The sequence below is a fragment of the Pseudomassariella vexata genome (assembly GCF_002105095.1).
Source record: "Pseudomassariella vexata strain CBS 129021 chromosome Unknown BCR38scaffold_9, whole genome shotgun sequence".
NCBI classification, from domain to species: Eukaryota; Fungi; Ascomycota; class Sordariomycetes; order Amphisphaeriales; family Pseudomassariaceae; genus Pseudomassariella; species Pseudomassariella vexata.
In genome coordinates this window covers 1,749,092-1,774,459 of record NW_024467964.1, presented here as the reverse complement: position 1 = coordinate 1,774,459, position 25,368 = coordinate 1,749,092, and the positions used below count along the sequence as shown (strand labels likewise).

Sequence of the window (25,368 nt, the reverse complement as noted above, 5' to 3'; positions counted from 1 at the left end):
TAGACCAGGAATTGATATTTTGTACTGCGGTTTCTGGCTAGAGGCTCTAAGCTAAGTACAGGTGATCCATCAATAGCGAACAACGGCCACCGCGGTAGTAGACCAGGAGTAACCCGTAATTCCACCTGGGTGCGATGTTTATTTTTCTTTATCCGCTTGCTTACTGGCCTGTGAAATGGAATAATGCGTCGGTGAATTCCAATTCGAGTATACACTGTATGAACACTCTTCGAAAAGGAAACATGAAGTCACTTCCTAAACTGGTCCTGTCTGGGGCAACTATACCAGTCAAATTACGATGTAGGAATGCTCTATTAGCTATGTATCGGGAAATTCTGAAACCTGCAAGCGGTCCATCTTTGTGAACATAGGCCCCATTCTCTGTGTGATCAGCAGTTGATGTATACGTACCCTCATGTGTAGTATATTTACTAAACCCGAGCCAAGACCTGTGTTTGAGCAAGATGAAGCCAAAACCTATTGCGTGATGTTTGAGCCAAATCTCAGCCAAGGCAAGCCCGACAATGTATGTTCCCAATACCCCCCCAGCTTCTGATAACTAGGAAGCAAAATATTTCTCGAGATTCTGATTAGCACCCCTAGAACCCCCCGCTTCGAATCCATCTCTTATAGAACGATAGGCTCCGCCCAACATTTCGCACTTCCACTCACAGTTTAGCGGTCGCCGCGGGTGTTCCCATGTCTTCGCTCAGTGCGCCATAAACAATTGCCTTGGCAAATCGAATCTGCGCCCAGTCGGTTTCTCTGATACCCAAAACCTCGAAGGCCCAGCCAACCGCAGCCTTCGTGTCTCTCTTAGGTTTACACAAGCACCAGCACAACTTTGGACCACCTATGTTGATGAATGCTTGACTCTGCCGGTCCAACAGAGAGTTCATTCTCCAGCCTGAGAGAGTGCCGGACGGGTAGGGTTGCCTGTCTTTGAAGAGATCAACGAATTGGAAGTGCTGCTTTCTAGCAAGGCTCTCGCGGCTCGAGTACGTTACTCTGGCGTATAGCTCAACAACCACTTCCTGCTGATGATTGAAGCACCGTGCGCTCTGGCTGATCATCTCGCCGATGCGGAAGCATGTGCGGAGCACGGTATTCGAGGACATTCCAGGGACTGAGGATCTATCGCGTACTCGCTCTGGGAAGGGGGGTCGCGCAAACGGAGACAACGGACCGGAATTTTCTGGCTGTATGGACTGCTGGAGATGCTCTGCAGGCTGCGCTTCAGCTCGAGGAAGTGGCTCGGTCGTCTCCCCCTCACGGGATCCAACGAGAGATGGGTCTTTGGGAATACTGCTTGTTATTGCGTATACTGTGCCCCAGTCGACTTCTTCATCTAGAAGATCATCCTCGCACTTTTCAGCCGCGGGGATTTCGCTTGAAGTTACCATAGTCTCTATCTCTGACGAATTACTCCGGGACGAGAATTGTAGGTTTGGGTCATACTCATCTGCCGATCTAGAGTCCCTGTCCCATCCTTGCTGCACACTGGCAGGCGGCATATGATTCTCGACAGCGGCTGATGTATCCTCAAGCAATCGAATCATGTCTTCTTCCTCAAACTCATCTATTGGATAGTCGTCTGGCAAACCAGTGTCGTCGGTGGCTGGTTCAAGCAGTGTTTCAGACGAAAGCAGAGGGTGGTCGGAGCCTTCGGCCTTAGCTTGATCTAGGGTGGTGTGTGCTTCAGTGCCAGAGTGCGGTCCCTTGGTAACGGGAAGATGTGGGAGATCAATGTCTCTCTGTGAAGCATCGACGATATTGATTGAAGATGTAGTCGAATAGTTGTCAAGCAGATGTCCTCCTGGGTGCTGTATATTCTTGGGAATGAAGTCGCGATTTGCATCCTCATTAGCTTTCGTTTGACCATCCCCGGCTTGGTAAGACGGATAAGGAGTGAGGCAGTCCATCGTTGTTGATTGTAGCGACAACTCCGGGCTGGCGCAGTTATCTTGCATTGTTGCCTGCGCTATGTAATGGTTTGTACCGAAACCAGAAGATTTGTGAGTCTTCACGCTATACTTGGTGACCTTGAGAGTTCGGAAGGGACTGGAGGAAGGGGTTGCGGGCAGACAAAATCCACGGTTGTGTACACCTCGGTCACCACCAGAAGATGCTGCTCTCTTAAGAGTTGTACGCCGGCCATCGTTTGTAAATGCAGGGATTCCAGTACCGTCATTAAAACAGTCTGTACTGACACGAGGGCTGGAACTGGGCTGTTCCTGGGTGCCTAGCGGCTTGAATTCCAGTTGTCCGTTGAGATTGACAGGGATGAAGCTGCTGCTCAATTGAGACGATATCATGTTGTGACTACGCAACCACATTTAGTTTCCTGCCATGAAGTCAAAGCAACCTGGAATTTGATTACCTGTTCTGGTCGAGGTCTCCATGGACCAAGCGATCCATGTGCATTTCTCCACGGTATTGGTTATCCGGGTGTTGGAAAGGCATACTTGCAGTACTTAAACGTACCCTGATCCGCAGAAGGGCCTCTCGGGGTGTTGAAGGCAGAGGAAAATGGCTAAGGAGATGGCAAGCGTTGAGAGATTTGCAGAAAAAACGCGATATGCCCGAACAGGATGCAGGAAATAGATAATGCTGCACAAAAGAAAACACCTACGAAGCACTCGACTCTTCTGGATGCTGATCCAGGTTTCCGTCAACCATCAGATGAGTCTACACAAGTGAAGCTCTCGGGGATATTTTGGTGAAGAGAAACCTTGTGTGGAAGGGGCGTCCGTTGGAATTCTCCCACGAAGAATATATCAGAAAGTCAGCAACCGGGATGTTGGTGACCAGGAAAGAGCTTCCAGAGTTATGGAATTAGACCCTAGAAATCAATTATATTCCGTTAGTTGCAATTACGGGTCTTCCCACCCAGCCAAGCAACAGCCGTCGTGTACTTCTTGCATGAATTCGCATGACAGTTTGCACCCTTGGCAAATTCAAGCCCGACCGTACCGTGCAGGAGGGCAGATTCATAAGTTGAATCTGGCGATTCCTCTGCTGTCACCGAGCTAAAGAATCTAGCCCAGATACGGAGTTGATACTTGGCCGGGCTCGGAGAAACAAACGTCGTCGATAGATATACTTCAGGCTCCAGAACGAACTACATTTACCCCGCGACATATCTTATCAGTGACGCACCTTCAACCATTTGCAGCTTGCTCAGCCAGAACGGTCTTCCTCCTTTCAGCCTTTCAGGCGACGTTATTGAGTAGCGTTTTGAAGAGGCGCTGTTTTTCGCCTACACTGGGATCGCCCGACTGCATCTAGGGCTATTCGACGCGCGGTTGAGTGAAAAGCCATTCGAGCCCCGAAGTGTATTTTGTTCAAGCAACCACAATCGACCTTTTTTCAGGTGGAGTCCTCATTGGCGCCATCATGTTCTCCCAGGTCAGTCAAACACCATTTAACAATGTTAAATACTCCAGTTTCAGTTGGAGACGAAGACTATGCGTGGATCCCTGTGGCTCAAGCTCAATAACGTACGGTCGTCTAAGTATTTGACCTATCTGCGTACTGCGCCAAAGCAGATGGACTGAGTGGAGATCGAATGCAAGGCATGGTGTCTTGCGAATGACGTGACCTAGGTCCATCGCTAACATGATAGATGATCTAGAAGAAGCCATACTCGTCGGTCACTGTGACCGTAGAGCGGCTCACCAGTGAGCAGTTCGAGGAAGATGACCTCAGTGGCATCCCCGATCTTGTGGAGGTGATCAAGTTGCAGGCCTCAGGTCCTACCGAGGCTGCCCGTGCCATCAGAAAGAAGTTGAAGTATGGAAATGTTCACCGTCAGCTCAGAGCTCTCACCCTGCTGGATGGTTTGATACAAAACGCGGGTCCTCGATTTCAGAAGGCATTTGCCGATGAACCACTCCTGGAGCGCCTGCGGGTCTGCGGTACGTCGGACCTATCAGATCCAGATGTCAGGAAAAAGTGCTCTGTGCTATTCAGGAGTTGGGCCAGTGAGTACAAGAGCACCCCTGGTCTGGAACGTATAGCCATGCTTTACCAGGTAAGTGTAAGTCGTGTCCAAGATCAGTCAAGAGTCTCACCCAGAGCAGCAACTGCCTCGACGCAAACAAGTTGTCACCCAGGACAAATCCAAAGTTCTTCGTGAGACTGAGCAAGACCCCTTCCGTGACTCTGAGGATGAAGCAGAACGAAAGGCACAATCGTCACCGCCGCCTCAGGTTACCCCGCCAAAGTCATCCCCGGTGACATTTCCCCAGCCAAACCAGACAATACAGTCTTTCAGTCACACCAAATCGTCATCCAAGTCTGGATCGTTCTTCTCCAGTTCGTCCAGCAAGAAGAAGAGCAAAGATAGTGGCAAGAAGAAGTCAAAGCCTTTCAACCTCGAGGCAGAGAAGGACTCAATGAAGGTTGCAATTGCCGAGTCTTCCATTGCCTCGACGAATCTGAACAACACTCTCCAAAGCATCAATCGCGAGAAAGAACAGATCTCGGACAATGCCCTCGCTGTACAGCGATTCGAGGCGTGCAAAAAGTTGAGAAGAAAGATTCTGCGTTACGTAGGTTCTTCCCTACCTCGATGTACACTTACGAGAATTGACAAGTTTATAATCAGATCCACCATGTTGAAGATGAACAATGGTTGGGTGGACTTCTTCACGCGAACGACGAGCTTATCATGGCCCTCATGACATTCGAACAGCTCGATCGCTCTATTGACGCCGATAGTGACTCAGATGATGAGTTGGCGGAGCAGGCTCATCTCTACAGAAGTGAGGATATCCGTGATACATGTGTCAGTTCTAGTTAATGATGGAGTATAGTGGCCACGGAAAAGGGCAAGCAACCAATGTCGCCTTCGAGCCCCGGCAGCCCAGTCCCGGAAATTGCTCAACTTAGCATCAAGCCTAGTCCTCCTCCCCGTCCCATGCCACCGCCTAGGCCATCGGCCATGTCGAAGCCAACAGCAACTGCTCGGATCCCTACCCAGCCGGTCTTAGACCATGAAGACGAGGATAATGACGAGTACGATGTTGACATTGAAGACGAGAACGACCCTTTCGCCGATAGGAATGCTGTTGTGACACCGAGGGTGGAGAAAGGCGAGCCGAAGTGGTAGCCACATATCAATTGACTTTGCCAAGCTGGCAAACGAAACAGAGCTTTTGTTTCTCTCAACTCCTTATCCTTCCTCTTCCCAATTGCAACTCTCAGGACAGCGTTTTCACCCCAGACTACACAATCGCACAATCAGAAATTATCTCCCGTATTCATGAAGAGAGTACTGTCACCTATGAACTGGTCATTTAGACAACCGGGCAAGTTTGATCGCTTACTCGTTGCGGATATTGCTGCGGTGGGTCTTTTCATGCTAGGAAATTGATTGCTGTGACTGCCAGACCTTTATGCACGTGCTCTATTGGAACTGGAACGCGACAACGGGATATAGAGTTATCAATTTAGGGCCCCGGCAATAACTTGGTCAACTATATGTTGCATGTGGAGATTCCGGGGTGGAGATTCGTGGAGGTTTCGTACGAATTCAGGAACGAAGCCGTCTGCATGTGTACTGGGGCATCCGTGATTCCGCCATGTTCCCTGCTACCCTTGCAAAACTATCAAGATTTCTCATGATTGATGCTCGGGGCTCAGCTCTGTTTGGGCTTCAACCCCTCCAACGTGCATCTTACTATAGTAGACCAGCCGTAGAACCTGCTCGCGAGTATGTCGCCATACGACCGATCCGGTCACGAGGGTACCTCAAGGATGTTGGAGATGAGTCCAGACGGATATGGACTTTATTGCGAGCCGTTGTCTGGACTCTGTCCGTGTGTTGGGTCACTATAAATTTGTTTAAGTCCCCAGACTAGAGTGGACTGCTTCTGCACCCAGAGCTTAGATACTGCAACCTCAAGTACATATCTGGTTCGGGACCGGTGTCGTTATCTGACGTGTGACCCAGCTACCTTCCACGGCTTTAAATCCTGCCATCTTCTACCTGGCATCGCGATCACTGCCAACCAAGCCCAGCACAATGATGCGCCACGTTATCGGTCTAGGCTTGTTGGCCGGTGCAGCACTCGCCCAGCACAATGTCACCACTGACCTGACCCCCGTGCTGGCCCCAGGCTGCAACAGAACCGAGCCCGCTAGAATCAGGCCAGCTCACAGAATCGCTATCCACTACGGCTTGGGCAGAGCGGAGGCCAGTTTGGTCAACGTCACCCTCGAGATGAGAAACCCTTCCGTGCTTCTCGAAGAAATCGAGGACATATCAGACGTCATCTGCGACGATTCGACCGTGGAAGTCCTGTTCAACTCCACCACGGCATTCAACCTCGGTATGGCTGAGTGGTCTACCAGCGAGTCCATCGTGTTGGTCACAAATCACATGGGCAACTGCGATACTGAGAACGAACGTGGTTTCTTCCTCGCTAGCAGCATCGCATGGGATGAGGCAACTTTAACGGCTACTGCAAGCACGGTGAAGAAGGAGCTTGTGGACACAGCTTGTAAGTTTTGTTGCCCTCTAAAGTCATGAGACTTGAACGTTGAGATGATGGAACTCACTAACACTCGCATCTAGCCACAACGGAAATCACCTTCTCCAACGTCCCCATCGCGCAACCCGCCTCCAAGCGCGCCATCACCGTGTCCGAAAACGGTATCACGCTAGACGGAAACATTTCCCTCCCCACCAGCACTGTTCTCGCCACCGTGGACGACTACGTCACACTAACCGCCGACTCAGCCGAGGTCAGCGCGAGCGTCACTTTCTCGGGTTACCTCAAATTCAGGATCCTGGGCGCCTCGCTCGAGAGCCTCTACTTCGACATCGACACCACGTTGGCCGCCGAGCTGGGGCTGACTCTTGATATTACGGCCGCGTACAGCGACAGCCTCGAGTATGCCCCCGGGGCCCTGTCGTATAACCTCGTCAACATCCCAGGGATCATCACCTTCGGCCCTGCGCTCGTCTTCGCCATCGGTGTTGAGCTGGCTTCTGAGGGATCCGTGACGGCCACTGCGGATATTGGTGTGGCCATCGCGGATGGCAACATTCATGTTGATTTTCTGCAAATGGAAGAGACGACCGTTTCCGGGTGGGAGCCGACGTACTCGGCCACGGTCAACGTAACAGAAAAGGCCCAGGTCAGCGTGGATCCTTATGTCGACGTCACAGTCGAGCTCGCGTTCGAGCTGCTCGGCGGGCTGCTTGACCTCAGCGCCGGAGTGACGGCCGAGCCCAGGTTCAGTAATGAATTCACCCTTTCGGCCGCGCAGGATGAGAACGGGCAAGTGGATTCCGGCAATGCCACAACTTGTGAGAACGGGCTCAGCATCGAGTCGGCATTCGAGTTCAGCGTGGTTGCTTTTGTTACGCAGTGGTGGTCCGAGACGGTGTATAGCGTCGAGGTCCCTATTGCGGACGAGTGCTACTCCTGGCTGTGAGCCGTGCCAAGCTGTGCCCAGCATCCCCGAGTCTCCTTTGTCGGTTGATCGGAATAATCACACTGTTATCACCTCCTGGGCTACTTAGCTCGTAGGGTGTCCCCTTTCTTTGTACATATTGGTTGATATTTAGTCAAGTGGGCATATCAACACTCCATAGTTGTATACAGCGCACAATCGCCTGAGCGTAAAACCAACGCTCTACACATAATAGTGTATATTGAACATACGGATGATCTGTCAACTGGTGAAATCAAGCTCTGAATGGCGAGTTGGGACGGGCTTTCCCATCCCCCATACGGTTCCCGGCAGCCTTCGGATTGCGGCCAGCGATCTCGATCGAAAGTCATGACTGTGGACTCGTGATGACGGCCACGATATGCTCCGTCCACCGTGTTGACCACAGCCTGCGGCGTTCTGATAATAGCGGTCTGCTGCGATGGAGTGAATTTACGACGATAATAACGAGATAGAACAATAGTGACTTGCCGTCATTTTGTGTCACATTAGCCCCGTATCAAGTCAAGTGAGACCTGGTCGATCTCATCGGCCACGTCAGTCCGAGACACCGAGGAAAACACATGTGCTTCGAAATATGATCCCATAAAATATCGAAGCAAAGACGTACAGCTCGTGTGTCGGAGATATTCTATTTTGAGCGTACGGTCATGGCTGAGGTTCCCATCACTTGAAACGGACACACGCAGCCACAGCACAGCCATAAGCCTCACACTTTCGCGCGGCAGCATGCGGCAGACGCTTCTGTCAAATGGTAATGCCCGAGGTTGGCTGAGTCACCTTGTCGTGACTGCATCAACTCGCTGCGTGCACTAAGAAGTGTCAATTCAAGCTTGGCTGCCCAGCTTCCACAAGAGCATTTATGTTTCTGGAGTTTATCGTCATTGCCTGGAATAAAACGTGGGGGGTTTCTTGTTACCGTACCTCCAAGTATCCCACCACTTGGAGGTACATGCGTTGAGACGTATGTGCCCTAACGCTGCCAGCCCAACAGCCTCACAGGAGGCCAGCATGTCGGTTGCGTTGGCATCGCCAACTTCAAGATTGACTGCTACGAGCCGCAAATTCCGATAGCCAGCAATGGAGACGATGAGCACTTGATTCAATTTCTTGCTGTATTAGGTCTCGGGGTCTGCATCATTCGTACCAGCGGACTGAAGCCAACTCATCATTGATAACGCTTGAGCTGCTCACATGTCCTTTGCGACCGATGTTACAGGTGCCGATTTTTTCCACTATTGACCGGTGGTGAATTGAGATTGGGGTTCTCCCCGGCCGACCTACCGTTTCCCACCGCCTGGGGAGCTAGCTGACTTGAGCTTGCATAAAAATAAAGGTCATCTGCTGCGGAATGATGAGTTGGCACTACGCCTGTCCATGTTATCGCAGAAAATACCAACCACATTCTCGGACCATCATGCCCAAAAAGAAAAAAAAACCCTCTCCGAGCTCCGAGGGACAAATCGATAAAACCAGAAAAATAAATGTGAAAAAAAATTGGGAAGCAACCCAGGGCTCAAGTGGCTCAAGCACGATTGTCGCGCCTACCATATCCGATCAGATGTGAAGTGTACGGCTAGACCAAGGTGTCAGCGCCCTGCTTGACTACGATGCATCGGCCTCACAAGCCCGAATGGAAGGCTGCGCATAGTCTGTACGCGATGAGATATCGCTCATTGCCCCTATCAATGCAGCATGGTGCACGCCGTGCGTCCTGGGCAGACTTCGTGATCGGGAACGCTGTATTATTGCAAGACCATCCCCATCCGACTGGTCGCCGCAAGCCCCGTAAGTGTGAGAGATCCAATATCTGTAGGCGCAGTCGACGATCATCGGACTGCCGCGTTGCATCCCGGAAGAGGCGTTCGCATGGGGCGACGAATGATCAGACAGAGCCGGTGGTAATGACGGATCTCCTGCACTATCGTTTCTCATCCCGGCGGTGAACTAAATGCGTTTTTCACCGTGGCCGGCGAAGATATGGCTGACGGCGTGCTTGCAATGGTCGCGTTGCTAGATGCCGATGAAGGCGATTGTTGCCTGCGACCTTGCCGTGGACTCGCTCAAAGCCTCGTCTTCCATGAGGTAATGGATCATTCGCTAGGGGAATGTTTTATGATTGAATTCAGAAGCCGTGCAATTTGCCTTTATAACCAGTCGAATGAGCATCAGCGGTATGGTTCCTCAATAGTGACACTGCCCACTTCGCTTCGTTGATGGGCTCCAGAATACCAGATCGTCGGCTCCCATGTTATGTTGTAACCACGGTTGACCAGCGCCTTGTTTCTGTGTCGCATGGGTGATAGCCGCAATCTGATCATGATCCCGAGTAAATATATCAGTCTGTCATACGGCAGTTGACATTGGTATCCCGATGCGCTGTTTTCAGCTTCCGTAATGGTGGTCAAATATGCGGATGCTGAGGACCGCGCGACCCCCTATGGTAGTCGATCAGTCATGATAGAAGGCCGGTACACACGAAGCTTTCAGGGAGATAGCGGAACAAACGGCTCAACAAGGGCGTAATAATATGGGATAGCTCGCTATTCCAGTGTAGTACACCAGGCGTAGCTTGATGATCCCACCCGAGTACGCCTTGTATTTGGTCGTCCAGTTGGCTGCGACATGTACGTAATAGCAGGGATCCTATAGGGGCCAAATAAAAACTTCGAGGATCGATAACTTGATGAATTATTTCGTTAAAACGTGAAAGAACGAGAGACTGAGTTCTGATTTCGTGATGGCATTATTCTCACCGAGTTCACCGAGATCAGTGTGCACGGGCCGTAATTGAGTCTAGGCCAAAAACGGTGAAGCGGGTGGCTGAACTGCAGCTATGAATATCAGTTCCCAAGCCTCTTGGCATTGACTCCAATTCCGTTCTCAATCTGGGAGTTTGGTCATTCTGATTCATAGTGATATCCTTGCAACGAATTTGCCTTTGATGAATACTGTTCCTTCGTTTTAAGCTGCCCATCTATACGGCATAACTCGACCCTTCGAAAAGTACGGATGTAGGTACCTCTCATCGACTTGATCTCATCTCACATTGGTGGTCAAAATTCCTCAAGGGTTCCATTTCCCACCAGTCTCATTAGTCGATATCAGTGCTTCTGTTTTCTGCAGACATGATATCAACCAGTCATCTTGCTGAAGGGGCCATTGATGGCCGACAAGCCGTGGCGGAGGCTTCTAGCCGCCGCGTGGTTCCCAAGCCTGTTCCTGAATCTCAAGTTCAAGATCCCAGGAAATATCAGATCGAGCAGCTCAAGCGGAGATTTTCTGCACAACAATCAAATCTGCAAAATCGGACCACCAACCTTTCCTTTCACCTAAAGCCTTCTGATCCGGATTTCCCTTTTGAGTTGGATTATCTTGATTGCGAAGTCCAGGTACCCGCATCGTACCCCAAAGGGCGACCGGTTCTTCGTGTGAAGAACAAAGATATCCCTCGTGGCTTCAGTGTCAATATTGAAAGAGGTTGGGACAAACTCGCTCGGGAGAAGGAAGGAGCTACACTTTTGGCTCTCACCAACGCATTGGACAAGGACCTCGAGGCTCTACTTTCGGAGCAAAAGACCGAAACGGTGACTCTGGTATCTTTCAAGGACACAAGGCATCTGGAAACCTCAAGCACCGGACTCGATGATGACATAGCCCCAGCTCAACCGGAGCCGTCGAAGCCCGTACCCGTGCCCGTTCACAAGCCTTACAAACCAGAAGAGTCATTCACAAAGGAGGAGATTGCACAGGCCAAAGCAAGGCGAGCCCAAGAGACAAGACAACTCGAATCTCGCATGGGACGCATGGCTCATTTCCAAAGGTCTCCAGACACTATAGTATACACCCTGCCTCTAGAAGCAAAACGCCGCACAGAACTACCTGTCGAGTTACAGGCTATTCAATCCGTTCAACTCATTATCCCTCTGCTCTATCCCCTACAGCCGCTGAGGATACTACTCAACGATGTCGAGTCCAAGGATGCCGAACTTTTGGAGGAGGCCTTTGCACGTAGGGCTGCCCAGCAGAACCAGATGTCTCTGATGAGTCACTTAAATTACCTCACGCAGAATATGCATACCCTGGCTAAGTCGGTTCAAGTTCTCGTCAAGTCTGCGCCCGTAGCCGGACCTATCGAGGATGCAACTGTGGACAAGGGAAAGAGCGTTGAAACCACGAAAGGCTTCAAGGAGGATGGGGACGAAAAGAGACACGTACTAGTGATACCCCGTCCTCCCGAGTGGACAATGGTCGGCGGATCCGACGATTCCAACGAATCTGAATCTGATGGAGACTATTCCTGGGACTCTGGTGACGAATCTGACGGCGGCGGAGTAGCAATCACGAACAACAATGTGGCATCAGCCACCCCTCTGGCCGAGCGCGGCACGTCCATATCGTTCCCCTCTATAGAACTGCACAGCATCGAATTACTCCAGGTTTCGCTCCTCAGCATTAACGTCAAGTGTGAACGCTGCAGGACCATCAACGAGGTTACCAGCTTGAGGCCGAATGCGGAGAAAGAAAGTAGTTGCAAGAAATGTGCCACAGCGTTATCGGTCAAGTTTCGTCCAGAGATGGTCCATCAAAATTCCATACGGGCTGGGTTCATCGACTGTTCTGGCTGTACCGTTGCCGATATGTTGCCAAGGTAAGTCATTTCGCCCTTCAGAGACTGCCAGCACGTCGGTACTGACAAGAATACAGCACCTTCGTTCCCACTTGCGGGAGATGTTCGACCTCAAGTCCCGGTCTGGTCTCAGTCAGAGGGGAGGTCACCACCAACGTCTGCCGAGAATGCCATGGAAAGTTCACATTCAAGATACCGGAGGTCAAGTTCCTCGCCATTAGCCACGGTTCTGCACTGCCGCCAACGACAGGGCCCAAACGGCGCCTCGAGAAACTGGGTCTTCATGCCGGAGAGCCGCTACCCGACCGGGGCGTTTGCTCACACTACAAGAAGTCATACCGGTGGTTCAGGTTCTCCTGCTGCAGCAAAGTCTACACCTGCGACAAGTGTCACGACGAGCAAGATGACCACCCGCACGAATGGGCGAATAGGATGATTTGCGGCTGGTGCAGCAGAGAGCAGAACTACGCAGTGGAAGCATGTGGCTTCTGCGGCAGGAGCGTGATTGGGAGAAAGGGTAGAGGTTTCTGGGAGGGCGGTAAGGGAACTAGAGACAGGACTATGATGAGTCGCAAAGACAAGAGGAAGTTCCGGCGGGTTGGGCCCGGAGAGGCGAAGAAGAAGGACTGAGCCCTGTCATCGGACCTACATGTCCATCCCCGAGTCCATCCATAGGCTGATACACTTCTGTGAGACTTGGGGCTGGCTGTTCTAGCTTGGCTAATGGTTGATGGACGGCTCTTTTTGAAGCTATCGCAAGACTACTGGTAGAACGATACGACCACACCCACGACCACGAATACGTCACAATTCATGCAACATTGTCCAGCCCCCATGGATAACACAATTAGTGGGCATTTGGACTCAAGCGCTTGCCAATTGTTGGTAGCGCTGCGCAGTGCCGCCGAACGCAGAGAGAACCACCGATGCGGCAGTGGTATCTCGACCCAGGGCGGCTAATAGGCGGTGATTATTTGCACAAATTGGCACTGGTCACAATGATCACAACTCGAAGCACGCACCGTCATTGGCCAAGTTGACAGACACCACCAAGGGCACAATGGGTCGGCAACTATATTTACAGCGAGCCGCCAGCTCATATGTGCATTCATAAAGTTGTTCACGAGTTACCTTTTGATACTGATACTGAAGCAACCCATGAAGGCAGGCTGATGCGCACATACGAATGTCGTCATGCGCGATGCGATTCGTTTCCAGACTTTGGGGACTTTGGGATGGGCAGCAGGCAGGGGTTCGCAGAAATATTCATGGATTAATTGTTTTCTCGACATTAAATCGAGTATTTCTTTTCTTCCTCCTTCCACGTGCCTTACACTTTTTCCCCGGCTGCTATCCCCGAGACCTCCCCCGAGGCCCTAGCGAGGAGCGACAACTACAGAGTAATTAGATTGCCCTTCTCGAATTCGTACACACGGGCCGATGGGGCCCGCTCGCTCCTTTCTCTCCTCTTTTTCTTTTTCCGTGTTCCATTCCTTGAACTAGTCATTTCTCTCCCAAGGTGCGCACGGCTTATCATCACCTGTACCGTAGAACCCGGCCACAGCACATGTTTTTGGTGGGGTTACGCACTGCACAGCTCTCTTCATGAACCGCGGAAGCCGGTTGCGGGTCCCGCCTGTTACCCCCTGGCTGTTGCGGGGAACAGGATCCTCAGCCAACTGTCTTTAGAGTTACAACTAACAAGGCTCCCCATTCGGAAATTGGACATCCTATGGCGAGAACAGGCATGCGCTAAGTAAGAAGAACACGGCGAAGACTCCGCGAAAGGTTTTGATTGGGAGATTGCGTTCGGGGAGATACCGGGATGGATAATGAGGCTCGTAATGTTGTTGCAAAATGTACTACAGGCTGTCCGCTTTTTTGTTGTTGATCAGGAGCTTTGGGGCTGTCTAGACTAGCAAATCGGGCCTGTTTGAGAGAGGAACCTCGAAACGGGGGCAGGCACGAACGAAGCAGCTGTCAACAATGGAGTATTTGCAGGGTGTGCACTGATGAGTTTCTTACGTGGCCGACAATGGGATTTCAAGTGAGTTCATTCAGTTGCCGAGCTGCTAAACTGGGAACGAGTAACGGTTCGCTCCCTTGGGCTGTTTCGGTCCGACGGTCGGGCGTGGGATTGGAGGGTTGCAGGTGTCAAGTGTCACCGAAAGACCCATGGGCATTATAAGTCTAAATCCTACGTTTCTGTTCAAACTACCAAAATGTGCTGACCGGTCTGTGTGTTGAATACTACCACTATTGCCTTGGCTCTTTGTATCGGGAGACGATTCCGTGCCGCTGTTGCATTTCCCGTCAGAAGGCCAACTGTGCGTATTTCCCGGGTTATACCAGAATTGGTGGTGTTTTGCTGCTACCGACTTGCGGCACAGATGTTGACGTGAGATGATGAACGAACCAACGTTCGTACAGATCCGGGGAGAGACAAGCTGCCAGGAGATTGGCCTGGGGCCATTGGAGCCGGAGCGGTTTGCCAGCCTGCCAGTTACCACCACATAAGGCCGCAGTAGCTACTCAGACGACTATGGCTGCTCGATTGCAGCAATCTCCTGCACATCGATCTCTTGCCGAAGCCACATTGCGGCGCGTTCCATGGACGTTTTCTCGTGCATGTCCAATCCAATGCCGTGCGCCGCACCCCAGATTTTCCAGTTCCTGGCTTCGACTATACCGAAACCTGGGGTACGGCGCATCGCGCACCGATGCGCCGGATTGGACAACCGCTAGAGCTTGCTGCCTATTTCGGCTTTTTTCAATATTGCTTCTTCGCCCAGAGTGATGGTGAAACTGGGCAGCATAAGTCCCGCTCTGCTTCAGCCGGTACGGCAATGGCAGTGCCGTTTTTGGATGTTTTCAGGGACCGACTTGACTGCTACCCCAGACGAAGAAGGTCTTATGCATCAGGTGTCTATGTCCCGACACCACGACGGAATGGGATGATTGCACTGTCTTGCACGGCGTCATCCTCGGTTAGGTTCCAAAGAACCTGCCGCAGCGCAATGTAACTGGAGGTCAAGCGCTGCAGCATAGACGCGTAACGGTTTTACCATGGCCATTAGATGAACAATACCTTACCAAGGTTGGTATACGAACACAACGCTTGATTCATGTACGATGTCGCTTGGACAAGCATTGACTCGAAATCTTAAAATGGTTCTGAACCGGGATTCTAAATGATTAAAAAAATGATCAATTATCTCTGAGATTTATTCATTATTCGAGGGAGTCACGACCAGCAGGTATCCTGCGCTCACCATAATACATATGCTATTAGCTCTCATAGCGGAGTCGATTGCAACCTTCTCAGCAAACCTCACCGCCCTGGAATCATCAAGGCTTCGACAATGAAAAACTACGTCATAGCCCAACATTTACTTGGCTACGGGCTGGTTTGCGTACAATTTGTACTCGCGCAGCTTATTGTTGCCGTTGGTGCGCGACGCGGTACGATGCGGAGACGACACTCTGCAGCGCATCACGTCTCCATAAAGCCGCCGTGGCTGTAAAGGCTAGAGGGAAGCTGGGCTGTGCATATGATACCAGTTGCCCAGGCACCGTAGCCTTTTTGTCACTCGCATGAGTCTTCCGCATTGGCGATGACGAATGGCGAAGGTTTTCTTCCTCGTGGGATCAATCGCTCTGTCTACCTTGGAGCCGACCTCCAGGGTATTTCGTCGTCCGTTGCGCCGCGACTCATGACATGAACCATAGGAATTGCCCGTTGTCGCCGTTTTGGATGCACCCATACGGGACCCGAGACGCTGGTCACATGTTTCAACATGCGACAGCGACCGGCGGTAACGACAGCACTTGATTATCTACCCTGGCCAGCCTTGCAGTCCTGCGTAGTCGCCGACACGATGGCTCCTACGTAGTATGTGGGCGGTTTCGTTCCCAATTACAGTAGGAACTGAGCTAGCAAAGTGGAGAGAGGACAGACCTGGCTGGCCGGTCGCTGGCCCTGCGAGGAAAAAAGGCCCGCCGGAATCCCTTTGCCCGAGCAATCCCCAGTTCTTCGGCCGTATACTCGGTGTACCCTTTCCCGAGGTATTAAGCCGCATACAGGTCACATTTTCCGTTCGCACCAAAGCTGCGCGAATAAAAAAAATTGACAAAAAAAAAGTAAAAAGAGCAAAAAGGCGGGTTGCGAGAGCCGATTGTCGACATCCTGTTTCTTGTTCGCCATGACTCGATGCAGTTCGTTGAACGGTTCGTGGTAGTGAGGTCACAAGCAGCATTTGCAACCAGCGATATCCCTAGCATGTAACAAGACTCCCGCAGTTTTTCTCTCAGCTGATAAGCTAAAACTGCAACCAGGATCAATCGCACGAACCCCTCCACCCGTGCTTCTTCCATACTTCTAGAAGTCTGCCCGAAGTTGACGTATGTGGGTGCCCCACTCGCCACGTTTCGAAGGAATCCTCCCATCGGCGCATCTCACCCAGAAGGGTCGCGACAGCCGCGAGTCCTGAGAACACGCTTGTCCAAAATAAGGTCTGCTGCGAGTCGTGGCCACCCGGCACCGCTCCGAGTTTTGACTTGTCTGCCGTCTGATTGGGCCCGTCATAAACAAATGTGCGTCCAGCAACTTTGTTTGAGATAAAGAAAATGCCACGGAGTTAGTTTTGTTCACCACTTCGAGATGCCTGTCTGGAGACCAAGCCAATTACCTACGGATTTCGGTGTCGCTTCCGACAACGTGGCACTGGGAGCCATACCTGTGCCAAAGCGCCAAAACACAATTGTTTCGAGGACACGCCATAACATCCTGTACTGAAGTTTTTTTTATCTCTGGGCCATGTTCGATCTGTGCTGTACCCGCTTTTGGGCACAGCGACCATCGACGCGGGCGGCTCGAGGCGTGCTTGACCAACGAGGCCAGTGACATTGGCCTTCTGTGCAGGATGACGAGTGCGCACATATGTACAACATAGTCGTGCTCATCGTGTCTTACGTCGTCGCAACTCGACCAATGACATTTCTTGCTTAGAAAAATAGCCCGTCAAGCCATCCGTCTGCTGCAGAATATCAACGGGTCCGGGCAACAAGCAACAATATCTGGAGACAGGTTTGCGGGGAAGCTAACGGAACATGTATACGATATCAGAGCCATTATCGCTCCATTGGGACGCGCCTAAAAGAACGATAAAAGTAAACAAAATGAACACCACCAAGCTTATTGCTAGCAGCGGCAGGGATGGCGATGCTAACGTGACAAATGAAGCATCTGCCGTTGCAGGCCCCCGGACGCTTCACCGGTCGGAGCCACGGCCGACTGAAGGGGTTCGTGGTGCCCATGCCGCCAATAGGGGCCGCCCGTTCAGAGACAGATAGCACCCAGGTATTTCGCAAGGTATGTCATGTCAATAGTGCACTACACACCGCACATCAACGTGTTGTCCAAGCCACGGCCGGTCGGTCCAAGCATATTACGAATGAATACTCAACCTTGCTTCACAAATGCCTTACCCAGGTATCATTCGGGTGGATTGGTAATAAAGCAGGACCTAGGGGTTGTTATTTTACTTTACACTAGTTAGGGGGTTCCCATATGGAGCCACGAGACAAGCCTCGCCAGCATGTGCAATGATGCCCAAGTGGGCGCGCCTCTTCCATCCTACCCTGTCAGCCTGATGTCACGTACTAGAGTGGATTTTTCTTGGGAATCCACCGCCTGTCTGCACCTCTTTTTCAGACCCCACTGGGCTGGTAACCTGGCCATGGAGCGAGGAGGAGGAGAGGGGGAGGAGCTCAAGTACCACGATGCTGGAAATACATCCAACGGTTTGGTTTGGTCTGCAGGCCCGTGACCATATCCACCATCAGGAGTCTGCAGGTTTCTTTTCCCAGGTTTGAACCAGAGGGCATGGAAGCTGGATATTATCAATAATTCCCGATAAGATTAAATGTCGAAGCCCTCAGGCACTGCTCGGGGGGTCTGCAGGCCTGGAGTTTCGGGGTCCCCGTGGATTTGCGCTTGCTTTCGCGGTCCGTTGTTGAAGAGATGAGCTGGACCAGGAACAACATATCCAGGGGCCTCGTTTATTTCCGCGAGTGAGGCGGTCGAAATAGTTGGAAATAGAATGCAACTTGACCACTATATTTTGCCCATATCGGGGCTCCGCTCTGTCATTACCCATGTTCTCAACAGCCATCACCAATCTCGAGGCGGTCTAAATCTGCCGTGCTGCCTCCGCTAATGCTTTTCCGTTGCCTTCGGCCAAAATATCAAGGAAAGGCAATGCGATAGAATGTCGAGCCCCTTTTCAGGACTTGATACAGCTGGCAGGGCCAAGCTGGCCAGGCCTCAGACTATGCTACAGAGAACACCAGCTGATGTCTATACAGTTGCTAAACTAACCCATATGGACTGCGTGGTATATTTCGCAATAAGGAACTTGGAAATAGTGGGACTGGTGTTGAATGCAATGGGACGAGTGAAACGACACGGCAGGATCACTGACAAGACAGAGGTTTGGTGGTTGTGAAGAAAACCCGCGGCAGTATTTGGCGTAATATTCATTGTTTTCATTCCACATGATATATCAATTCAAAAAGTGAATAATTTGTATTTGTATACTCTACCTAATGCTCTATATCGAGACGTGGTAGTGAGCGAGGTGTGTCTTTAGCATCGACGACAGACGTGTAAGTGCTAGCCAATCACGAACTTCACCAATGACTAATCTGGATGGTGCTAACCGCTTCAACCGCGCATCGAAAACGGGATAGGGTCGTAGCCCGTGAAACACTTAGACCAACAGTAAAGAATCATCAGGGCGAAGCGGAATGCTGTGAAGGAAAATTTCACTAATCTGATGTTATCAAATAGATCAATTTACGGCAACACTACCGTGCGGTTAATTCACATAATGGAATCCTACTAGGTACCGGCATAGCTATTGATAAAGGAGCACTTCATTGCCCAACTTTCACTAACACCTAGATCGGTTCCCCATTGAGATGATCGCATAGTCAGGATGTTTTCCGGAAGTGTGAGGAATCAAAGCAACGCCTGTAGCACAGCCACCACACCAACAATTGTATAGTTTCCTTCCAGTGGCGTTAACTCAATCACACGACCAATAAATCCCACAGCTTGGATCCTGTGTGTAAATACGAGCTTGATTCCGGTCGATGCAGATTATATGTCTAGATTGCAAAAGCGTCCATCGACATCACAATGTAGCGCCTCAAAACTCTGTGCTTAAGTGGAATGTTCATAACGAACGATAGAAAAAGGAGTTCAACTCATGCCCAGAATCCTGCCGAGGCATGCAAAGTCCGTGGAAATCCGCATTAACCCGCTATCCGTATGACTCAAAAGTATCAAATGTAAAAATCGTGGGTTGCCCCAATGCGTGTACTGGAACTTGTCTCGTTGTAACCGTCTAGGCCGCCGGGTTCCTGAACTCGCAGCCACGCGGGCACCAAGCAACACTTATAAACCCAGAGTCACCCGACCATAGCCCCAAACCCAATATGCACACAAACACCGAACTCTGATCTATTGCAACAGGAAACGGCCTCCCTCCCCTTTCGTCGCAGACCAGCTCAGCGCTCAATTCTCGCCAAAAAAAGTCGCCGTGGCGGAGCGCCCCCGAACTTTCCCTCCCCTCAAGCAGTTGAAACCTTGATATTCCTCCCAAGTTAGTTGAGTACCTTTTCCTCCCCCGTATTATGGAAGATCCGCTCGGGTCTCAAGCCGCAAGTGCCCTTTCGTCCCCAGATATTGGCGCAAGCCTTCGCACGACCAATGCGGAGATTGCGGGTCATGGTGACTCTTACTCTCGCCTTGACCGTTGCGACTCTTACGCGCAATTTTCGTCAGCCATGACACCGAGATCTGGGGAGGATCAGGTCATCCTGATGGCGTAAATCCGGGGTGATGATGGCCACAAAGTTGGGGAAGAGATGGGTCGCCGTCACATGTGATGATCCATCCTCGCACACAACATAGCGTCGTCATTCATTCTCCCCTGCGCGCGCCTCGAGCCGACAGGCTTGCCTCTTTCTATTTTCTTGGCCCAAAGCTGATGGAGTCTGTGTATATGTAAGCTCGGCTACATTCGGTCAGCTCCCAATGACTTTCTAGCTTTTCCCCAAACTCCTGAGTCTCACCCGGCTGACATTGCCCACATCGGGCCATACACCAGGCACGCTTGCATCAGCGTCAGGGCGGACTTGCTCGGGAACTCGTGATATGTAGGCCTTTGCACCGCCGCCGCCCCAAAAAACTCAGCTCAGACACATGCAACGGTGTTAGCGCTAACGACTGTCCCAATTAGCGATGTGACTGACTGGTTTGACACGGGACTGACGACTGTCATTCTCGGTTGCTTACTTCATTGGACGGACAGCAGCCGTTGAGTAATTTCCAAACCAATCCCCTTTCCCCCATTGGCAAATGTCAGACGAATTACCACATTAAGGGGGGAAATACGCCGATTTCCGTTTCGGTACATCGCAGCACCATCATCTGTTCCGCGAGAAACCCTGGCATGAGAACTTGGGCTTGCAGTTCTTCCCACCAGCAGATAGTTGATCAGCACTAATAGGGTTCCCCGGAAGACGATCCCAGAGTTTTGGGGCCGGGGATAAGTGAAAGCTTAACTGGATGAACAGGTGGTGTTGGTTTTTGGTGGCCTGTGTTGTTTTTATTTCCACCAGACTTTTATTGAGAGGAAAAATTAGAAAAAATAAAGAAAGAAAAAAAGAAGTCATAAATGAAAACAAATCAAATGCAGATAGAGTTCAGACCCCTCGAGTATTTTTAGCACCCGCTTCAACGGATGAAGAGATCCAGACTGCCAAAACTCTGAATCATGAGAACAAGCAATACTCAGTCCATTGTGGCATGGTGGCACACGACACCGACAACCAAGCTCGAGTCCCAACGCAAGTCGTGCACAATGCCTTTTGATGAATGATGTATGCCAAAAAGTATAGGCAGCTGCTCCTATTCGTGATACTACGCTGTACTTTGTCAAGGTGGGTTGGGTGCACCTAGAGGCTTGTCATTATCTCTCCATCGTCTCCGTGGATTATCTATTTCTGGAAATAAGCCAAAGGCCAAGTCAAGTCGGTTGTGAATGTCCAGCGCACGAACCCCGAGGTTGGCCATCAGTCATCGTGGGTACTATGAATGATCCGACGCCATTGCTTTGTTGATCACGATGTGACTTGGCCCACTGGAGCGCGTGCTTCAATCCCCCGATAACCCCACAACGGGATGTGGTGGCGACTGCTGAGCCAAGTACGATGAAGCCAAAGTGAAATAACTGGGCTTATCCACCGGGAGCTGTCGACTCCGTTATATATCGCCGCACAACGACCGGTCAGAAGGTGTTGTACCTGGGACGGTTGACCGGCATGGTTGACCGAGCCACCGGATGCCTGTCTAACTCTTAACTTCTCCGAGATCACACGATGTTCCAGCATTTCTTCCCGAGAAGAAACCGCAATCATGCTACTGCGATACCAGCCCGACCGGCGCAGGCAGGAAAACTGACTCCTGGAAGTCGTGTGCCACGGTCTGGTGCTGGTTCGCACGTGCTCTCAGACTCTCATGTGAAGGCTGCAACCCCCGAAGGTTCAACAGCCGAAGGGTCAACCTGGTTCCGGTGCGGCACTGGTAATAGGCTTCTCCCCCTGAAGGAAATCCCGACCTTTTCGCGACCCACGAAACCCAACTCGTTCACATCTTGGGGTCATTATAAGGCTAGTACACTAGCTGCTCGTGCCTAGGCTATCTGACGGTGGGGAAGATAGACTTTGCGTAACGGAATCGTGATGTGTGGTCATCCCATCCCATTGTGGGTTTGGAGATGCAAAGAAAGAGAAAAAAGCACACGGCAAACAGGACAATCGTGCCATTATTCTCGGCGGTTTTCTGGAGTGAATTGATGCTGACGGCGTCTCGAAAGTGGAGAAATGTCTTTGCCGACGGGCAAACGGCGTGTTATTATCGTGAAAAACGAGAGGGCGGCTGAGGGGCTCGGCTGAGTCTGCTGCTCTGCTGAGGGGTAAACATTGGTCCTGGAACCATGGGACAATATTTGCAGCCTTGTAGAGTGCAAGCTAGGGATGATTGGAGGAGAAGGACCCGGTCAATTAATTATCTTTGGGCATGGCCCTCGGGTCGAATCTGCATATCCAGAATTCGAGATTTTTGGGTCTATCAAGTGTAAGCTTGTGGGTCCCAGGTTGTCAACTCCGCACTCGCAGACTTGGGCATGCCAGCCACATAAAACTCGGCCTCATAGTGTTACAGAGAAAGGACCGATCAACGTGGAATCTGTTTAATCATAAGTGCCCATGCCAGTTTCAGCTGAGTGCATAGTCGGCTAGACGATGACCAACCAGTAGCTGTTACATGGTGCAGTTCGTGTCTAGGCAGTAAGAGGGAAAGTACACTTTGCAGCAATGCTGCAATCCGCTGACGAATAACTTAGCGTCGATGATTTGTGACAAGGAACCCAGCGACACGTTTATCACCCTGATGATTTGACAGGGAGTCGACTCAAGTACCGCCCGAACGATAGTGACTTGATGTCGCACAGAGAGTCATACATACACGATACAGTTGCGATTCGTGAAGGCCAAGATCTGAGACTTGTGTCGTGCAGGTTGGACGTGCCAATGGAATGCCGGCGGCGAGTCGAGTTCAACCGTCCAATGATGACGGCCCAGAGACGTCCATGTGTGCTTGACTTCTCAAAATGGCCCTCCCCAACGAAAAAGCCAAGCCGCTCTTTTTTATAATGCACCGCAACGCCGCAGCGATGCCTCACGTCAGCGCCACAATGACATACTTGCCATATACCCCTCCATGGGGCAGCCTCTTACCCAACAAACGGCGCTTGTTGTGGTCATGGCCAGTAGGAACCGGCCATATCCTTCCCCGTATTACGGACGGCAGTAAATCAAAACCAATCCCCGGTCCATTCAATTCGCGAGGCGTAAATTTCGAGATGTGCCTGGCCCCAAGACAGCATTTCTTCTCTCATATGACTCTTCCCGCGCAACCATCCCATCTCCTCTCATCGCAGGTGTCTAGATATCCTACACGCCACACAACACACGACACACAACACATACACACCACCTCTGAATGCTGGGATGGTTGCATCATAAGGCGGTGAGTGGCGTTGCTCTATTCGAACCTGCGTCAGCCAACGCATCACCGATAAAGCCGTATCGCATGCAGCTCTCACCACGGAAAACAAGAAACCACGCAGACCCAACCAACTTGCATGAACTCACTGTGGTCTGAACTCAAAAGCAAGTTAGGCTGTAATTGGAAATGAATACTACGAAAATTGATTTGATAAAATGAGTAAGTGCCGCATAATCACATACCGCCCGAGAGCGAGACCTACAGGTCCACGCACGATGCCACGCCCTGTGTAAGAGCCGCCATCATGTGAGGCAGAGAAGTATTGATGCATGCGGCACTGAGCATGACGGCTCGGGAATGATGTCAAATGCGGAAGAATGTACACCCAATCAGGGATGGAAATAGTTGCAAAAGCTAGCACTCGAAGCAAACACTCACTCACACTGCGCACCAGGATCGAAAGTGGTATGTGGTTGGCTCGAGACGCGGAGGTCGAAAACTACGGCGGTGAGTTGGGAAGGCAAATTGAAAAAAAAAAAAAGGACAAAAAAACCCAACTCCCTCACTTTTTTGGCCCCAAACGCCCACGCCATCAAACCGCAGTTATGTTGCGCGGGCCTATCTGTCATTAACCTGCGGGAGGTTGGTAATCATCATAACACAGTAGCGGCCCCCCCACGATGCTATTACAACATGCAACCCGCTATTATGCAAGCAGAATCCCAACATCTCCCTATATGCGATGAAATGTTATGCGAGTTGGCGGTCTGTCTAGTAGGAAGGGTTCATACACAGCCCAGAGGTACAGGCAGAAACCCAGGATTTCATCGCGGCTATGTCGTTTGAAAGGGTTGTATTTTTCTCCAGAAAAAAAAGCAAGAAGAGAAAAATACGGAGGGTAAATCCATTGATCATCAGGGCGGCGGCCTTGTACCTGGATGCGAGTATACAGCCGTGCTTGTTCTCTGTTCCCCCTTCTCCGCTTTTGTTGCGTTCACCTGCTCCATAACGGTCTAGATGGCAGCATCGCCCGTCTTGCAAACACGGAGAGGCGAAAAGAGATGAACTGAGTTGGTTTGGTTTGTTCGAGGCCCTCGACTGATCTACATGGTGTACCGTCGGTGAAACGAACCAACGAGCGAACAAACGAGTTGTTGCTGGTTGGGAATTCCGATCAAGGGTGCTGCTCTTGCAGATGCGGTACAAACGGCACGGGCGGAAAACATCCATTATCATGATATGATCCAGGTGGCAAGCAGCTCCCTGACTGACAAACCCCAAAACTGCAGCTGCTTTTTTGTCTGTTTTGATAAGAGTGTCTGGATGCCTCAATACACCCCACGTACTTACAGGTAAACAAAAAGGCTCCTCCCTTGTGGCGGGGGCTTTGCCATCGTCTCCAACCACCAGAATGAATAAAATGGTCGATGGTCATCTCCGAAAGTAAACAACTCATCCCTCTCCTGGACACAAAATCTGCAATGCAGGGACGGCTCCTGGAATACCATACCGTAGAGAGAACATCAATCGAGTGGACGGAGAAACCGGTCGGATCTGTGGTGACTCCCGCCGGTCGAACACGGCGGACGCGGGGTTATTCGTAAGCGTGGAAATCAATTTTCTCCAGCGTTTCATTTTGGCGTTAAGCTCTATGTGTAACACTGCAGCTTCAAAACCACCGTCCGCCAAAAGATGCTGGTTTTTTCTGTTTGACCTCTGTTGCGGCCTGTCAGATAAGCATCAATTAGACAACCTCAATATAACCGAATATGGCTGATAACGTGCGAGCCCCTAACAATGTCAAAGAAATCCAGGCACAGGTATGGATAGTGCGTGCCCATTTTCATTAGATTGTCATGCTAATTGCCGGGATACGAAACCTTGGAATGGTCACCATGCACCGTCATCTTCACATGCCGACCAGTCTATCCTCGCTCGATCGTATGGGTCCTGTGCAGTCCGTGGACTGGCCATCTGTACCTGTCATCGGTTAATTCTATGCACTATACCTGGATCTGAGCAACAACGGTAGGCGGATTGGAATATTCTGTGTTCATAGTGAGTTAACTAGTCGCACGGCATTGGAATTCACGCATCAGGAGTCAAGCAGGAAGATCATAGGTTGAGGTGTCTCATC

At 51.0% G+C, this 25,368-nt stretch overlaps 6 protein-coding genes across 6 annotated transcripts; 4 read left to right on the top strand and 2 right to left on the bottom strand.

The window, feature by feature from the left end:
- Window positions 1–330: 330 nt before the first annotated feature.
- Window positions 331–2,759, bottom strand: BCR38DRAFT_525511 (uncharacterized protein). Its single transcript, XM_040865324.1, has 2 exons — window positions 2,381–2,759; window positions 331–2,322 (listed from the first exon to the last, which is right to left on the bottom strand). The coding sequence occupies exons 1-2, from the start codon at window positions 2,461–2,463 to the stop codon at window positions 669–671; spliced, it is 1,737 nt and encodes a 578-aa protein (XP_040714379.1). The 5' UTR covers window positions 2,464–2,759; the 3' UTR covers window positions 331–668.
- A 456-nt stretch (window positions 2,760–3,215) lies between these two features.
- Window positions 3,216–5,349, top strand: BCR38DRAFT_242497 (uncharacterized protein). Its single transcript, XM_040854403.1, has 5 exons — window positions 3,216–3,408; window positions 3,635–4,033; window positions 4,083–4,553; window positions 4,610–4,766; window positions 4,818–5,349. Exons 1-5 carry the CDS (start codon window positions 3,397–3,399, stop codon window positions 5,111–5,113), a joined length of 1,335 nt encoding a protein of 444 aa, XP_040714378.1. The 5' UTR covers window positions 3,216–3,396; the 3' UTR covers window positions 5,114–5,349.
- A 597-nt stretch (window positions 5,350–5,946) lies between these two features.
- Window positions 5,947–7,711, top strand: BCR38DRAFT_518299 (uncharacterized protein). The gene is made up of 2 exons (XM_040865128.1): window positions 5,947–6,506; window positions 6,581–7,711. The coding sequence occupies exons 1-2, from the start codon at window positions 6,029–6,031 to the stop codon at window positions 7,444–7,446; spliced, it is 1,344 nt and encodes a 447-aa protein (XP_040714377.1). The 5' UTR covers window positions 5,947–6,028; the 3' UTR covers window positions 7,447–7,711.
- A 2,881-nt stretch (window positions 7,712–10,592) lies between these two features.
- Window positions 10,593–12,724, top strand: BCR38DRAFT_459020 (uncharacterized protein; the record flags this gene model as incomplete). Its single annotated transcript, XM_040862236.1, has 2 exons — window positions 10,593–12,115; window positions 12,172–12,724. The coding sequence occupies 2 exons, from the start codon at window positions 10,593–10,595 to the stop codon at window positions 12,722–12,724; spliced, it is 2,076 nt and encodes a 691-aa protein (XP_040714376.1).
- Window positions 12,725–22,625: 9,901 nt separating this feature from the next.
- BCR38DRAFT_242107 (uncharacterized protein) lies at window positions 22,626–23,933 on the top strand. Its single transcript, XM_040854400.1, has 2 exons — window positions 22,626–23,252; window positions 23,686–23,933. Exons 1-2 carry the CDS (start codon window positions 22,834–22,836, stop codon window positions 23,861–23,863), a joined length of 597 nt encoding a protein of 198 aa, XP_040714375.1. The 5' UTR covers window positions 22,626–22,833; the 3' UTR covers window positions 23,864–23,933.
- On the bottom strand, window positions 23,803–25,115 carry BCR38DRAFT_242142 (uncharacterized protein). The gene is made up of 2 exons (XM_040854402.1): window positions 24,582–25,115; window positions 23,803–24,532 (listed from the first exon to the last, which is right to left on the bottom strand). Exons 1-2 carry the CDS (start codon window positions 24,685–24,687, stop codon window positions 24,003–24,005), a joined length of 636 nt encoding a protein of 211 aa, XP_040714374.1. The 5' UTR covers window positions 24,688–25,115; the 3' UTR covers window positions 23,803–24,002.
- Window positions 25,116–25,368: the final 253 nt, after the last annotated feature.